The 16,773-nt window shown below is 44.4% G+C and overlaps 1 protein-coding gene across 5 annotated transcripts in view; it reads right to left on the bottom strand.

Annotated features, from left to right (window-relative positions):
• The window catches only part of LOC139276009 (cilia- and flagella-associated protein 47-like), a 1,107,008-nt gene that overhangs the window by 475,521 nt on the left and 614,714 nt on the right, over positions 1-16,773 (bottom strand). For all 5 annotated transcript variants that reach the window (XM_070893331.1, XM_070893333.1, XM_070893335.1 and 2 more), the window contains one exon: positions 6,254-6,437. In XM_070893331.1, the coding sequence (XP_070749432.1) occupies positions 6,254-6,437 (184 nt within the window). The remainder of the gene's footprint in view (positions 1-6,253; positions 6,438-16,773) is intronic.

Genomic DNA, 16,773 nt, shown 5'->3' with positions numbered 1-16,773 from the left:
TGTAGTGGGGAAAATGCATGAAACTATCATTAAGGAAGAAATAGCGGGACATCTAGATAGGAATATGCAATCAAGCAGACACAGCATGGATTCATGAAGGGGAAATCATGTTTAACTAATTTACTAGAATTCTTTGAGGATATAACGAGCATGGTGGATAGAGGTGTACCGATGGATGTGGTGTATTTAGATTTCCAAAAGGCATTCAATAAGGTGCCACACAAAAGGTTACCGCAGAAGATAGAGGTACGCAGAGTCAGAGGAAATGTATTAGCATGGATAGAGAATTGGCTGGCGAACAGAAAGCAGAGAGTCGGGATAAATGGGTCCTTTTCGGGTTGGAAATCGGTGGTTAGTGGTGTGCCACAGGGATCGGTGCTGGGACCACAACTGTTTACAATATACACAGATGACCTGGAAGAGGGGACAGAGTGTAGTGTAACAAAATTTGCAGATGACACTAAGATTAGTGGGAAAGCGGGTTGTGTAGAGGACACAGAGAGGCTGCAAAGAGATTTGGATAGGTTAAGCGAATGGGCTGAGGTTTGGCAGATGGAATACAATGTCGGAAAGTGTGAGGTCATCCACCTTGGGAAAAAAAACAATAAAAGGGAATATTATTTGAATGGGGAGAAATTACAACATGCTGAGGTGCAGAGGGACCTGGGGATCCTTGTGCATGAATCCCAAAAAGTTAGTTTGCAGGTGCAGCAGTTAATCAGGAAGGCGAATGGAATGTTGGCCTTCATTGCGAGAGGGATGGAGTACAAAAGCAGGGAGGTCCTGCTGCAACTGTATAGGGTATTGGTAAGGCCGCACCTGGAGTACTGCGTACAGTTTTGGTCACCTTATTTAAGGAAGGATATACTGGCTTTGGAGTGGGTACAGAGACGATTCACTAGGCTGATTCCGGAGATGAGGGGGTTACCGTATGATGATAGATTGAGTAGACTGGGTCTTTACTCGTTGGAGTTCAGAAGAATGAGGGGTGATCTTATAGAAACATTTAAAATCATGAAAGGGATAGACAAGATAGAGGCAGAGAGGTTGTTTCCACTGGTCGGGGAGACTAGAACTAGGGACACAGCCTCAAAATACGGGGGAGCCAATTTAAAACCGAGTTGAGAAGGAATTTCTTCTCCCAGAGGGTTGTGAATCTGTGGAATTCTCTGCCCAAGGAAGCAGTTGAGGCTAGCTCATTGAATGTAGTCAAGTCACAGATAGATAGATTTTTAACCATTAAGGGAATTAAGGGTTACAGGGAGAGGGCGGGTAAGTGGAGCTGAGTCCAGGGCCAGATCAGCCATGATCTTATTGAATGGCGGAGCAGGCTCGAGGGGCTAGATGGCCTACTCCTGTTCCTAATTCTTTTGTTCTTATGTTCTCATCTAGGCACGTGGAGAGTATTCCATCATACTCCTGACTCGTGCCTTCTAGATGGTGAAAAGGCTTTGGGGAGTCAGGAGGTGAGACACTGGCCACAGAATACCCAGCCTCTGATCTGCTCTTGTTACCACAGTATTTATGTGGCCGGTCCAGTTAAGTCTTTGGTCAATGGTGACCCCCAGGATGTTGATGAGGGATTCGGCGATAGTAATGTGATGGTTCAATAACAAGGGGAGATGGTTAGACTCTCGCTTGTTGGAGATAGTCATTGCCTGGCACTTATGTGGCACGACTATAACTTGCCACTTATCAGCCCAAGCCTGAATGTCATCCAGGTCTTGCTGCATGCGGGCTTGGACTGTTTCATTTTCTGATTAATTGTGAATGGAAATGAATACTGTGCAATCATCAGTGAACATCCACACCTGACCTTATGATGGAGGGTAGGTCACTGATGAAACAGCTGAAGATGGTTGGGCCTAGTATACTGCCCTGAGGAACTTCTGCAGCGAAGGCCTGGGTCTGGAATGATTGACTTCCAACAACCACCACCATCTTCCTTTATGCTAGATATGACTCTAGCCAGTGGAGAGTTTTCTGCCTGATTCCCATGAACTTCAATTTTACTTGGGCTCCTTGATGCCACACTCAGTCAAATGCTGCCTTGATGTCAATGTCAGTCACTCTTACCTCACCTCTGAAATTCAGCGCTTTTGTCCATGTTTGGACCAAGGCTGTAATGAGGTCTGGAGCCGAGTGGTCCCGGCGGAACCCAAACTGAGCATCATTGAGCGGGATATTGGTGAGTAAGTGCTGGTTGATAGCACTGTCGATGACGCCTTCGATCACTTTGCTGATGATTGAGAGGAAACTGATGGGGCGGTAATTGGCCAGAATGGATTTGTCCTGCTTTTTGTGGACAGGACATACCTGGGCTGTTTTCCACATTGTCGGGTAGATGCCAGTGTTGTAGCTGTACTGGAACAGCTTGGCTAGAGGCACGGCTAGTTCTGGAGCACGGGTCTTCAGCACGACAACCGGGATGTTGTCAGGGCCCATAGCCTTTGCTTCATCCAGTGCGCTCAGCCACTTCCTGATATCACATGGAGTGAATCAAATTGTCTGAAGACTGGCATCTGTGAGGATGGGGATCTCAGGAGGAGGCCGATATGAATCATCCACTCGGCACTTCTGGCTGAAGATGGTTGCAAACGCTTCAGCTTTGTCTTTCACACTTGCATGCTGGGCTCCGCCATCATTGAGGATGGGTATATTTACAGAGCCTCCTCCTCCCGTTAGTTGTTTAATTGGCCACCACCATTCACGATTGGATGTGACCGGACTGTAGAGCTTTGATCTTATCCAGTAAGCTTAGCTGTTTATAGCATGTTGCTTCCGCTGCTTAGCATGCATGTAGTCCTGTGTTGCAGCTTCTCCAGCTTGACACCTCATTTTTAGGTACACCTGGTGCTGCTCCTGACATGCTCTTCTACACTCCTCATTGAACCAAGATTGGTCCCCTGGCTTGATGGTAATGGTAGAGTGAGGGATATGCGAGGCCATGAGGTTACAGATTGTGGTGGAATATAATTCTGCTGCTGCTGATCGCCCACAGCGCCTCATGGATGCCCAGTTTTGAGCTGCTAGGTCTATTCTGAATCTATCCCATTTAGCACAGTGGTACTGCCATGCAACACAATGGAGGATGTCTTCAGTGTGAAGACAGGACTTCTTCTCCACAATGACTGTGCAGTGATCATTGTTACTAATGATGTCATGGACAGATGCATCTGCGACAAGTAGATTGCTGAGGACGAGGTCAAGTACGTTTTTCCGTTGTGTTGGTTCTCTCATCACCTGCTGCAGGCCCAGTCAGTCAGCAATGTCCTTCAGGACTCAACCTGCTACCGAGCAACTCTTGGTGATGGACATTGAAGTCCCCCACCCAGAGTACATTCTGTGCCCTTGCTACCCTCAGTGCTTCTTCCAAGTGGTGTTCAACATGGAGGAGTATTAAGTCATCAGCTGAGGGAGGGCAGCAGGTGGTAATCAGCAGGAGGTTTCCATGCCCATGCTTAACTTGAAGCCATGAGAATTCATGGGGTCCGATGTCAATGTTGAGGACTCCCCGGGACACTCCCTCTTATTGATTACCACTGTGCTGCCATCTCGGGTGGGTCTGGCCAGCCGGTGGGTCAGAACATACCCAGGGATGGTGATGGAGGAGTCTGGGACATTGGCTGAAAGGTATGATTCTGTGAGTTTGACTATGTCAGGCTGTTGCTTCACTCGTCTGTGGGACAGCTCTCCCAACTTTGGCACAAGTCCTCAGATGTTAGTGAGGAGGAATTTGCAGGGTCGACTGGGCTGGGTGTACCATTGTCATGTCCGAAGCCGGTGCCAAGTTCGATGCCAGGTGGTCCATCCGGTTTTATTATTCTTATTGTTTTTTGTTGCGGTTTGTTACAACTGGATGGCTTGCTAGGCCATTTCAGAGGACAGTTAGGAGTCAACCACATTGCTGTGGGTCTGGAGTCACATATAGGACAGACCAAGTAAGGACGGCAGATTTCTTTCCCTAAAGGACATTAATGAACCAGATGGGTTTTTATGACACTCTGGTATTTTCATGGTCACCATTACTGGTACTAGCTTTTATAATCCAGATTTATTTAATTAACTGAATTTAAATTCCTGCAGTTAGATAGAAAAGTAAGCTGTAAGGAGAATAAAGAACATGGCAAATGGAATATAATGTCGAGAAGTGTGAAGTTATCCACTTTGGTAGAGAAAATAGAAAAGCAGAATATTTTTTAAATAGTGAGAGACTTCAAAATGTTCAGAGGGACCTGGATGCCCTTTGTACACAAATCACAGAAAATTAACATGCAGGTACAGCAAGCAATTTGGAAAGCAAATGGTATGTTAGCCATTATTACTAAGGCATTGGAGTATAAGAGTAAGAAAGTCTTACTACAATTATACAATGATCATCCTCCGCCATTTCCACCACCTCCAGCATGATCCCACCACCAAACATATATTCCTCTCCCCTCCCCTTTCAGCATTCCGAAGGGACCCCTCCTTCCGTGACACCCTGGCCCACTCCTCAATCACCTCCAACACCCCCACCCCTTCCCACGGCACCTTTCACTGCAAGTGCAGGAGATGCAACACCTTCCCACTGTCCAGGGCCCCAAACAGTCCTTCCAGGTGAATCAGCGATTTACTTGTACTTCTTTCAATTTAGTATGCTGTATTCTCTGCTCATGATGTGGTCTTCTCTACATTGGAGAGACCAAACACAGATTGGGTGACCGTTTTGCGGAACACCTCTGTTCAGTCCATAAGGGTGACCGCGAGCTGCCGGTCACCTGTCACTTTAATTCTCGACTCCACTCCCACTCTGATATCTCCGTCTGTCCTCAGCCTCTTACACTGCTCCAATGAAGCTCAATGTAAGCTTGAGGAACAGCACCCCATCTTTCGATTAGGCACTATACAACCTTCTGGACTCAGCATCGAGTTCAACAATTTCACACCATAACGTCTGCCTCAATTTTTTTTTCTCACGTGGCAGCTGTTGATGATTCTGCCATATTCATTTATACCTCATCTCGACTAATCTTTTGTTTCTTAATTTATCCCATTACCATCTCCTTTTGCTTTTGTTTCTTAATCTCACCTGCCTTCCATCCTATCACAGACCTTCCCTATTGTTCTTTCCTCCCCTCCTCATTTTCCCTGCCCTTACACTTGCTTAAAAATCTGTTACATCTCTAACTTTTACCAGTTCTGACGAAATGTCATCAACCTGAAACATTAACTGTTTCTCTCTTCGAAGATGCTGCCTGATCTGCTGAGTATTTCCAGCATTTTCTGTTTTTATTACAATTATATAGGTCCTTGGTGAGACCACACCTGAAGTACTGTGTACAGTTTTGGTCTCGTGAGATGAGGAGAAAATTCTTCACTCAAAGGGTTGTGAGCCTTTGGAATTGTTTAACCCAGAGAGCTGTGGATGCTGAGTCGTATATTTAAGACAGAGATCGATAGATTTTTTAATACTGAGGGAATCAAGGGATATGGGGATAATGCAGGAAGGTGGGGTTGAGGTAGATCATCCAAGGTCATATTGAATGGTGGAAAAAGCTCGAAGATTCAAATTGCCTACTCCATCTCCTATTTCTTATGTTCTTATGTAAATGCTCAGAGTTCCCCAAATGGAAAGAGTGGGCCTTGCAGCAGCTTCTTCTCTATCTTGTTGAAGGACTCAGTCTTGGCAAAGGCCTTCAATGGAAGTCTCATTTCAATTTGTGAGGGGCTTCTGCCCCTTTAAGGTTCCTCGCAACCTATTTTGGTGATGGAGCTCGGATCTTTGTTCCCTCTTGATGGTGGCAGCCTGCCGTGCAGCTTTAATGAACTCGACCGGGGCAAGCACAGAGTGGCAGGTTAAAGTACCACACCACTGAAACTCGGTTCCGAAATGAATTCTCCCCACTATGTCTGACACATCATTAATAAAATAAAAAATTATGGTATTATTTAATCAATCTATGCCAGCTGGTTGGAAGTCATTTCCACTACACATGGCTAACGTCTGCTGCTTTTTAAAAGCTGACCGTGAGAGAAGTTAGGCACAAAACTACTGCATGAAAATAGAACTAAATAATTCCATCTCCATAGCAAATTTAATCTGCATGTCATAAAGATAAATATTAATTGACATCCAGTACTTATAGATTAAAATTAAGTGAATTGTATAAATAATCAACACTTTCCCCACCTTAAAATTGATGAAGCAAATTGTTTAAATAATCCCCTGCATTAAGCCTGAGTGGCAAGAAATATATATTCCATACATTACCCGTTTCACTCAAGTTCAGACTTCCACACGTCTGTTGCGACTTGGAATTCACTCTGTGTACTCTGGTTACAGGAATCGATATTTTATCTGGACTTTCAAAGCGCTTTGGCATGGATATTTCTACACAGTAGTCAATAGTTTTTGGTGCTGTGCAATCTGTTTTGGTGGAGTGAGGCATCTTTATCTGTTCAAATAAAATGATTTGTTATAAATCATTTGTAATGTTTAATTCTATATGAACTATGTTCAGATGTTTACTCGTGACATAAATGAAGTATTTTGTGCATTATATATTATGGTATTCGCTTTTCCTTTTCTCTGTCCTGGTACAGAAAAATATAAAAACTAAGTTTACTCATTGGTCCAACATGTTTTGATAAAATAGCCCCATAAAAATTGGTGGAAATTCGTCTGGGCTCCATCTTTGCAACCTTAAGTCATCGACCTGAAACGTTAACTCTGTTTCTTGCTCCGCAGGTGCCACCTGCTGAGTATTTCCAGCATTTTCTGTTTTTACTTGCATTTATATGCTGCTTTTCACATCCTTGGGATACCCCAAGGTGTTTCACAGAGAATTGCTTATGTATTGTAGTCACTGCTGTATAGGCAGACAAAACAGCCAATTTGCACACAACAAGGTCTCACAAACAGCAAATGAATGACTAGTTATATAGGGCTCAAATTTGGCCGGAACAGCTTTCTGGCACACTTACCAGAGGCACACCGCTTTTGTAGAACTCCAAGGGCGCCAAAAATCTTTGGGCCGAGTTTGGCCGTTCCCCAGCCTCTCCTCCATGGTGGCGTAGCGTGGCAACTGGATTCGGGGGCGGAGCCAGGTCCCGGCGCTGAAAACAGTGCCGGGACCTCTGCACATGTGCGCTAAAGTGTGCGCGCACGTGCAGTAGCTCCTAGCCCCCAGAATCTGAGAGTGTGTGATGCAGGCTGTGTGGGAGGGGCTGATGCTCGCCGCCCCTATCCCGTGCCGAGTGGCTTGCCGCACAGGCCGGCTGCTGCCTTCCCGCGTTGAGGGCTGCAAGAGTCAGGTTGGTGGGGGGGGAAGAGTTTTGATCGAGGGGGGGGGGGGGAAACATAGAAACATAGAAAATAGGTGCAGGAGTAGGCCATTCAGCCCTTCTAGCCTGCACCGCCATTCAATGAGTTCATGGCTGAACATGAAACTTCAGTACCCCATTCCTGCTTTCTCGCCATACCCCTTGATCCCCCAAGTAGTAAGGACTTCATCTAACTCCTTTTTGAATATATTTAGTGAATTGGTCGCAACTACTTTCTGTGGTAGAGAATTCCACAGGTTCACCACTCTCTGGGTGAAGAAGTTTCTCCTCATCTCGGTCCTAAATGGCTTACCCCTTATCCTTAGACTGTGACCCCTGGTTCTGGACTTCCCCAACATTGGGAACATTCTTCCTGCATCTAACCTGTCTAACCCCGTCAGAATTTTAAATGTTTCTATGAGGTCCCCTCTCATTCTTCTGAACTCCAGTGAATACAAGCCCAGTTGATCCAGTCTTTCTTGATAGGTCAGTCCCACCATCCCGGGAATCAGTCTGGTGAATCTTCGCTGCACTCCCTCAATAGCTAGAATGTCCTTCCTCAAGTTAGGAGACCAAAACTGTACACAATACTCCAGGTGTGGCCTCACCAAGGCCCTGTACAACTGTAGCAACACCTCCCTGCCCCTGTACTCAAATCCCCTCGCTATGAAGGCCAACATGCCATTTGATTTCTTAACCGCCTGCTGTACCTGCATGCCAACCTTCAATGACTGATGTACCATGACACTCAGGTCTCGTTGCACCTTCCCTTTTCCTAATCTGTCACCATTCAGATAATAGTCTGTCTCTCTGTTTTTACCACTGAAGTGGATAACCTCACATTTATCCACATTATACTTCATCTGCCATGCATTTGCCCAATCACCTAACCTATCCAAGTCACTCTGCAGCCTCATAGCATCCTCCTCGCAGCTCACACTGCCACCCAACTTAGTGTCATCCGCAAATTTGGAGATACTACATTTAATCCCCTCGTCTAAATCATTAATGTACAATGTAAACAGCTGGGGCCCCAGCACAGAACCTTGTGGTACCCCACTAGTCACTGCCTGCCATTCTGAAAAGTACCCATTTACTCCTACTCTTTGCTTCCTGTCTGACAACCAGTTCTCAATCCACGTCAGCACACTACCCCCAATCCCATGTGCTTTAACTTTGCACATTAATCTCTTGTGTGGGACCTTGTCGAAAGCCTTCTGAAAGTCCAAATATACCACATCAACTGGTTCTCCTTTGTCCACTTTACTGGAAACATCCTCAAAAAATTCCAGAAGATTTGTCAAGCATGATTTCCCTTTCACAAATCCATGCTGACTTGGACCTATCATGTCACCATTTTCTAAATGCACTGCTATGACATCCTTAATAATTGATTCCATCATTTTACCCACTACTGAGGTCAGGCTGACCGGTCTATAATTCCGTTTTCTCTCTCCCTCCTTTTTTAAAAAGTGGGGTTACATTGGCTACCCTCCACTCGATAGGAACTGATCCAGAGTCAATGGAATGTTGGAAAATGACTGTCAATGCATCCGCTATTTCCAAGGCCACCTCCTTAAGTACTCTGGGATGCAGTCCATCAGGCCCTGGGGATTTATCGGCCTTCAATCCCATCAATTTCCCCAACACAATTTCCCGACTAATAAAGATTTCCCTCAGTTCCTCCTCCTTACGAGACCCTCTGACCCCTTTTATATCCAGAAGGTTGTTTGTGTCCTCCTTAGTGAATACCGAACCAAAGTACTTGTTCAATTGGTCTGCCATTTCTTTGTTCCCCGTTATGACTTCCCCTGATTCTGACTGCAGTGGACCTACGTTTGTCTTTACTAACCTTTTTCTCTTTACATACGTATAGAAACTTTTGCAATCCGCCTTAATGTTCCCTGCAAGCTTCTTCTCGTACTCCATTTTCCCTGCCCTAATCAAACCCTTTGTCCTCCTCTGCTGAGTTCTAAATTTCTCCCAGTCCCCGGGTTCGCTGCTATTTCTGGCCAATTTGTATGCCACTTCCTTGGCTTTAATACTATCCCTGATTTCCCTAGATAGCCACGGTTGAGCCACCTTCCCTTTTTTATTTTTACGCCAGACAGGAATGTACAATTGTGTAATTCATCCATGCGGTCTCTAAATGTCTGCCATTGCCCATCCACAGTCAACCCCTTAAGTATCATTCGCCAATCTATCCTAGCCAATTCACGCCTCATACCTTCAAAGTTACCCTTCTTTAAGTTCTGGACCATGATCTCTGAATTAACTGTTTGATTCTCCATCCTAATGCAAAATTCCACCATATTATGGTCACTCTTCCCCAAGGGGCCTCGCACAATGAGATTGATAATTAATCCTCTCTCATTACACAACACCCAATCTAAGATGGCCTCCCCCCTAGTTGGTTCCTCGACATATTGGTCTAGAAAACCATCCCTTATGCACTCCAGGAAATCCTCCTCCACCGTATTGCTTCCAGTTTGGCTAGCCCAATCTATGTGCATATTAAAGTCAACCATTATAACTGCTGCACCTTTATTGCATGCATCCCTAATTTCCTGTTTGATGCCCTCCCCAACATCACTACTACTGTTTGGAGGTCTGTACACAACTCCCACTAACGTTTTTTGTCCTTTGGTATTCTGCAGCTCTACCCATATAGATTCCACATCATCCAAGCTAATGTCCTTCCGAACTATTGCCTTAATTTGCTCCTTAACCAGCAATGCTACCCCACCTCCTTTTCCTTTTATTCTATCTTTCCTGAATGTTGAATACCCCTGGATGTTGAGTTCCCAGCCCTGATCATCCTGGAGCCACGTCTCCGTAATCCCAATCACATCATATTTGTTAACATCTATTTGCACAGTTAATTCATCCACCTTATTGCAGATACTCCTTGCATTAAGACACAAAGCCTTCAGGCTTGTTTTTTTAACACCCTTTGTCCTTTTAGAATTTTGCTGTACAGTGGCCCTTTTTGTTCTTTGCCTTGGGTTTCTCTGCCCTCCACTTTTCCTCATCTCCTTTCTGTCTTTTGCTTTTGCCTCCTTTTTGTCTCCCTCTGTCTCCCTGCATTGGTTCCCATCCCCCTGCCATATTAGTTTAACTCCTCCCCAACAGCACTAGCAAACACTCCCCCTAGGACATTGGTTCCGGTCCTGCCCAGGTGCAGACCGTCCGGTTTGTACTGGTCCCACCTCCCCCAGAACCGGTTCCAATGCCCCAGGAATTTGAATCCCTCCCTGCTGCACCACTGCTCAAGCCACGTATTCATCTGCGCTATCCTGAGATTCCTACTCTGACTAGCACGTGGCACTGATAGCAATCCCGAGATTACTACTTTTGAGGTCCTACTTTTTAATTTAGCTCCTAGCTCCTTAAATTCGTTTCGTAGGACCTCATCCCTTTTTTTACCTATGTCATTGGTACCAATGTGCACCACGACAACTGGCTGTTCTCCCTCCCATTTCAGAATGTCCTGCACCCGCTCCGAGACATCCTTGACCCTTGCACCAGCGAGGCAACATACCATCCTGGAGTCTCGGTTGCGGACGCAGAAACGCCTATCTATTCCCCTCACCATTGAATCCCCTATCACTATCGCGCTCCCACTCTTTTTCCTGCCCTCCTATGCAACAGAGCCAGCCACGGTGCCATGAACTTGGCTGCTGCTGCCCTCCCCTGATGAGTCATCCCCTCCAACAGTACCCAAAGCAGTGTATCTGTTTTGCAGGGGGATGACCACAGGGGACCCCTGCACTACCTTCATTGCACTACTCTTCCTGCTGGTCTTCCATTCCCTATCTGGCTGTGGACCCTTCTCCTGCGGTAAGACCAACTCACTACACGTGATACTCACGTCATTCTCAGCATCGTGGATGCTCCAGAGTGAATCCACCCTCAGCTCCAATTCCGCAACACGGACCGTTAGGAGCTCGAGGCGGATACACTTCCCGCACACGTAGTCGCCAGGGACACCGGAAGTGTCCCTGAGTTCCCACATGGTATAGGAGGAGCGTAACACCCGACCGAGCTCTTCTGCCATGACTTAACCCTTAGATACACTTAAATTGGTAACAACAATGCTAAAAGTTACTGACTAATATAAAAAGAAGGGGAAGAGTTTTGATCTGGAGAGGAGGGGAAGAGCTTTGATCGGGGGCAGGGGGGGGGGGGAAGAGTTTTGGCCGGAGGGAGGGGGGGTGGCGGGGGGTAAGGGGAAGAGTTTTGATGGGGTGGAGAGGAAGGGGAAGAGTTTTGATCCAGTGGGGGGGAGGGGGGGGTGGAAGTGTTTTGATCCGGCGGGGTGGGAGTGGGGGAAGGAGAAAAGAATCTTCAAAGATTTTCCAGTACTTTAATATCTAGCTACCTTTATTAAAAATATACTCAGTTTAATCAGCCTGATAGCACCTACTCCCTACCCAGTCTCACTGCTTGGGATTTTTAAAAAAACCTAGCATTCCTATCAAAACACTGTCATTTGGAGGCTACCTGTGCTGATCACTTAATTGACCGCAGGGTTTTTCAGAACGTACAAAAGTGCCCACTTACTCTGGCCTAACTCAGTTTGGAGTGAGTTTTAGCTGGCTAAACTTGCTTAAATGGCAAAACAGGCGTAAGTGGCTGGTAACACCCCCTTTTGAAAAAAAAACGGAACTAAAAAAAAACCTATCTAACTCACTTACACTGGAGCAACTTAAATGGGGAGAATTTAGATTTTTAAGTTGCTCCAAAAAAAAAACGGAGCAACTCCTGGGGAAACTTGGGCCCAATGTTAGTAAGAATTATATCATAGCATTAGAGCACGAGGATGTGCAAGGGATATGTGTTGAGCAGAACCCATACAGGTCGAGTCAAGAAATAGGAAAGGAAATGGTACCATTCTCGGGAGTGCATTACAGACCACCAAACAGTGGAGATGAGATAGTGTGGATGATCCAAGCAATATGCAAGAACAAGATGGCCGGGGTGGGGCATGGCAGTGCTTAGGACGTACTTAGGAGGCTTCGACAGCAGCGAGGCGGAAGTGGGGGGAGCAGGATGGATATGGTCACTGCCGGAAAAATCACCAGGGAGAATTTTGCGAGCGGCGGCCATTCGACTAAAAAATCGGCGGCTATTCGACACAGCCGCGTGGCCGCCACTTTCCGGCAACCGGGGCCTTATCGGAGGATTGAATTTTGGCCCCCAGAACTGTACACAGTACTCCAGGTGTGGCCTCACCTATGCCCTGTATAATTGTAGTAAGACTTCTTTATTCTTATACTCTAATCCCTTTGCATCAAAAGCTAACATACCTTTTGCTTTCCCAACTGTTTGTTGTACCTGCATGTTAACTTTCTGTGATTCATGTACAAGGACACCCAGGTCCCTCTGAATGCAAACAATTCCCAGTCTCTCACCATTCAACAAATATTCTGCTTTTATGTTTTTCCTACCGAAGTAGATAACTTCACATTTCCCCACATTGTATTCCATTTGCCATGTTCTTGCCCATTCAGTCAACCTGTTTATATCTCTGTGCAGCCTCTTTGCATCCTCCTCACAGCTTCCTTTCCCACCTAACTTTGTATCACCAGCAACATCATAGTCCCTTCATCCAAGTCATGAATATAAATTGTAAATAGCTGCGGCCCAAGCATTGTTCCTTGTGGTACCCCGTTAGTTACAGCCTGCCAACCCCAAAAAGTCCCTTTTATTCCTACTCTTTGTTTTCTGTTCATTAACCAATCCTCAATCCATGCTAATATATTACCCCCAATCCCATGAGTCCTAATTTTGTGTAACAACCTCTTGTGTGGCACCTTACTGAATGCTTTTTGAAAATCTACATGCACTACATTCACTGTTTTCCCCTTATCCAAACTCTAACAGATTTGTCAAACATAATTTCCTTTTCATAAAACCATGTTCTCCTGTCTCTGCCTCTAATGGGCCCATGTTTAAAACAACAACAACAACTTTTATTTATATAGCACCATTAACATAGTAAAACATCCCAAGGTGCTTCACAGAAGTGTTATAAGACAAATCAATTTGACACTGAGCTACATGAGAAATTATGGCAGATGACGTCAAAGAGGTAGGTTTTAAGGAGTGTCTTAAAGGAGGAAAGAGAAGTAAAGAGTCGGAGAGGTTTAGGGAGGGAGTTCCAGAGCTTAGGGCCCAAGCAGCTGAAGGCACTTTCACTAATCTCTTCCTATTTACATACCTATAGAAAGGTTTACAATCTGTTTTTATGTCTCTTGCTAATTTATTCTCATATTCTTTTTTCTCTTTCGTTATCAATTTCTTGGTCCTCCTTTGCTGAATTCTAAAATCACCCAATCCTCAGGCTTACTACTCTTTTTGCCAACATTATAAGCCTTTTCCTTTGATCTAATTCTATCTTTAACTTCTCGTTAGCCACGGTTGGACCACTTTTTCTGAGGGTTTTTTGTGCCTTAAAGGAATGCATATTTGTTGTAAATTATATATTAATTCTTTCAATGCTAGCCATTGCTTGTCTATAGTCATATCTTTTAATGTAGTTTCTCAATCTACCTTAGCTAACTCGGCCCTCATACCTGCATAGTTTGCATTGTTAAGGGCTCACAATTGGCCCCTGCCGATTTTTGGCGCACTCAACCGAGGTGAGGCACTTTTCCACGACTCCAAGTGCGCCGAAAATCTTCCTCCCGACTTTGGCCACTGTCCGGCCTCTCCTCGGTGGTGGCACAGCGTGGCCAGTGGATTGGAGGCGGAGCCAGCATCCCGGCGCTGAAAACAGTGCCAGGACATCTGCACATGCACGTTCGAATGTGCTCGCATGCGCAGTAGCTCCTCGCCCCCCAGTGTGTCCTGTAGCCTGTATGAGAGGGACCCGATGCTTGCAGTTGCCGCCCCTATCCCTGGCCGAGTGGTCTCCCGTTATGTAAGTAGCTGCTTGTGTTCGTGATTTAAACTACTGTGATTCAGAAGGCCAGGGTCAATGTCAGGAAGCATAATGGTAAATAGGTTTTAATTAAGCCTTGCTGGAGTTGAGTAGAAAGTTTAATCATCGGTGTTTGGTGAATAAGGGTGCTTTTTGGTCCAATTATTTCATTTCAGGTTTGGTCAGGCAGGACCTCTTATAATAGTAAAGCAAGAGGCGATGTTTTTGGTAAACAGGCGGAGTTTATGTTTGCCAAGTTCCTTTATTTTCTTTTAATCTTTCCTTAAAACTTTGTAAGTCTTGGTGTTTTAGGTGCAGTTCCTCTCCGCTTCCTTCTATTTTTATTTGTTATTGAATGCTTATTACTTTTTGTGCTTTGTTTAGTACTTTGTAAGTCTTGGAGCTTTAGAATGTACTAACCTGCGCCAATTTCTTAACTCTCCGCAAGGATTTTCTGAAGTGGCCACATATGCTGGCCTAAGTAGATTTGGAGTAACTATTAGCTGGCCAAAGTTGCCTAAATGGCTAAAACTGGCGTAGGTGACTGGAAACGCCCAGTTTGAGAAAAAAATCTAAACTAAAAAATCGTAACTAACTCAGTTACTCTGGAGCAAGTTTATTGGGGAAAGTAGGGATTTTTAACTTACGCCAGAAAAACTAAGTTACTCCAAAAAAACGGAGCAACTCCTGGCCAATTTTGAGCCCTAAGACCCTATTTTTGTACTTAACTAAATCCCTTTCAAACTCAATATAAAATTCTATCTTATTATGATCACTCTTCCTTAAAGGCAACTTTACTACAAGGTTATTAATTAATTGCACAATACTAGATCTAAAATAGCCTGTCCCCTAGTATACATTCCAGGAACTTGCCCGCCACACTATTACTGCAAATTTGGTTTGCCCACTCTATATGCACATTTTTGTCCCCCATGATTATTGTATTACCTATGTTACATGCTAATGTCTAATTTCCTGATTTATTCTCTGCCCTACATTACAACTACTGTTTGAGGGCCTATAAACAACTCCCACCAATGTTTTCTGCCCCATGCTGTTTCTTAGCTCCACCCAAACTGATTCTACTTCTTGATTTTCTGAGCTAACATCCTTTCTCTCTGCTGTTTTTATCCCATCCTTTATTATCAGAATTACCCCTCCACTTTTTCCATTTTGTCTATCTCTTCTAAAAGTTGAGTATCCTGGAATATTTAGTTCCCAACCTTGATCCCTTTGCAAGCACGTCTCCGTAATGGCTATTACAACAAACCTATTAATTTCTATCTGCGCTATTCATTCATCTATTTTGTTGTGAATGCTTCGTGCATTCAGAAATAGTGCCTTTAGTTTTGACCCTTTTCTATTTTTCACTGATGTCACCTTAGACAATGATGCCCTATTACCTTTGTTACTCTCTCTGTCCCTTCCTGACTCACTCTGCTTATTTTTACCCAAAGCTCTGCTCTGCTCTAGAACCTTGACCTTGCTCTTGCTACTTTAAAATGTATCCTTTCATGAATCCTCCCACCCTCTTCATTAGTTTAAAGCCCTTTAAAATCTTAGTTTAAAGTGAATCAATTTATTGTGGATATTGATTGTGGAAGGAATGCTGGCCATTAGAACTCCCAGTTCTGCTTTGAACAATGCCATGGGATCTTGTACATCCATTTGAACAGACAGATGGGGCCTTGGTTTAACATGTTATCTGAAAGCCTGCACCTCCAATAATGGTACCAAGAGTTATAACTTATAGTTATGAAGAAACATTCTAAAAATTGGGGAATTTTTCACTAGAACAAAGAAAATTAAAAAGGAATATATTGTCCCTGAATTTGCGGTTGGTATTTTATTTTTATTCGTTCCTGGGGACTGGCATCACTGGCAATGCCAGCATTTATTGCCCATCCCTAATTGCCCTTGAGAAGGTACTCTCGGAGTATGCCGTCATAGCATCTTTGAAATTAACTGCACATTTGGGATTTCCGCAAGCGCTAAATCCCAAACTTGCGATCTGTCAAATTCCGAATAGAAAGATGATTTGCTGTGACTTTTAAATCCTCATTGCTGGTGAAAAGTTGGGCTAATTTCCCACCAACTGCGCATCAATTACGCTGAAAAATTTTACGGCTGGTGCAAACAGGTGCAGGAGCCTGTTTGCACAGTGTAAGGGGAGGGGATGAGAAAATTGCAGTTTCAGGGTGAACACACGTAAAAAAAAACTACCAGGTAGCTGTAAAGGATTGGTTTGAGGGATGAGATTGTTTTAATTTTTTTAAGTCTTGCAGAGTCAATCTTCTCATTTCAAAAATGAATATCAACCCAAAAACTGTATTGCCAGTTTTAAAAACTCTATCGATTTACTTTCATTGACAAAAGTGTTTGGTCTTCACAATTCAGAGGTGACAGGGTTTTGAGTTTGTGTATTATTTCTTTATACATTAAATAATATTATCAAATTTATGGTGTCAGATATATGGAAATGTATTGATGTAAGCTTGCATGAAAGGCTGGCTTCCAATTGACCTTTAAAGCACATTAGTCAA

This window comes from Pristiophorus japonicus, chromosome 11 (genome assembly GCF_044704955.1).
Source record: "Pristiophorus japonicus isolate sPriJap1 chromosome 11, sPriJap1.hap1, whole genome shotgun sequence".
NCBI classification, from domain to species: domain Eukaryota; kingdom Metazoa; phylum Chordata; class Chondrichthyes; family Pristiophoridae; genus Pristiophorus; species Pristiophorus japonicus.
This window is presented reverse-complemented; position numbering and strand designations above follow the sequence as displayed.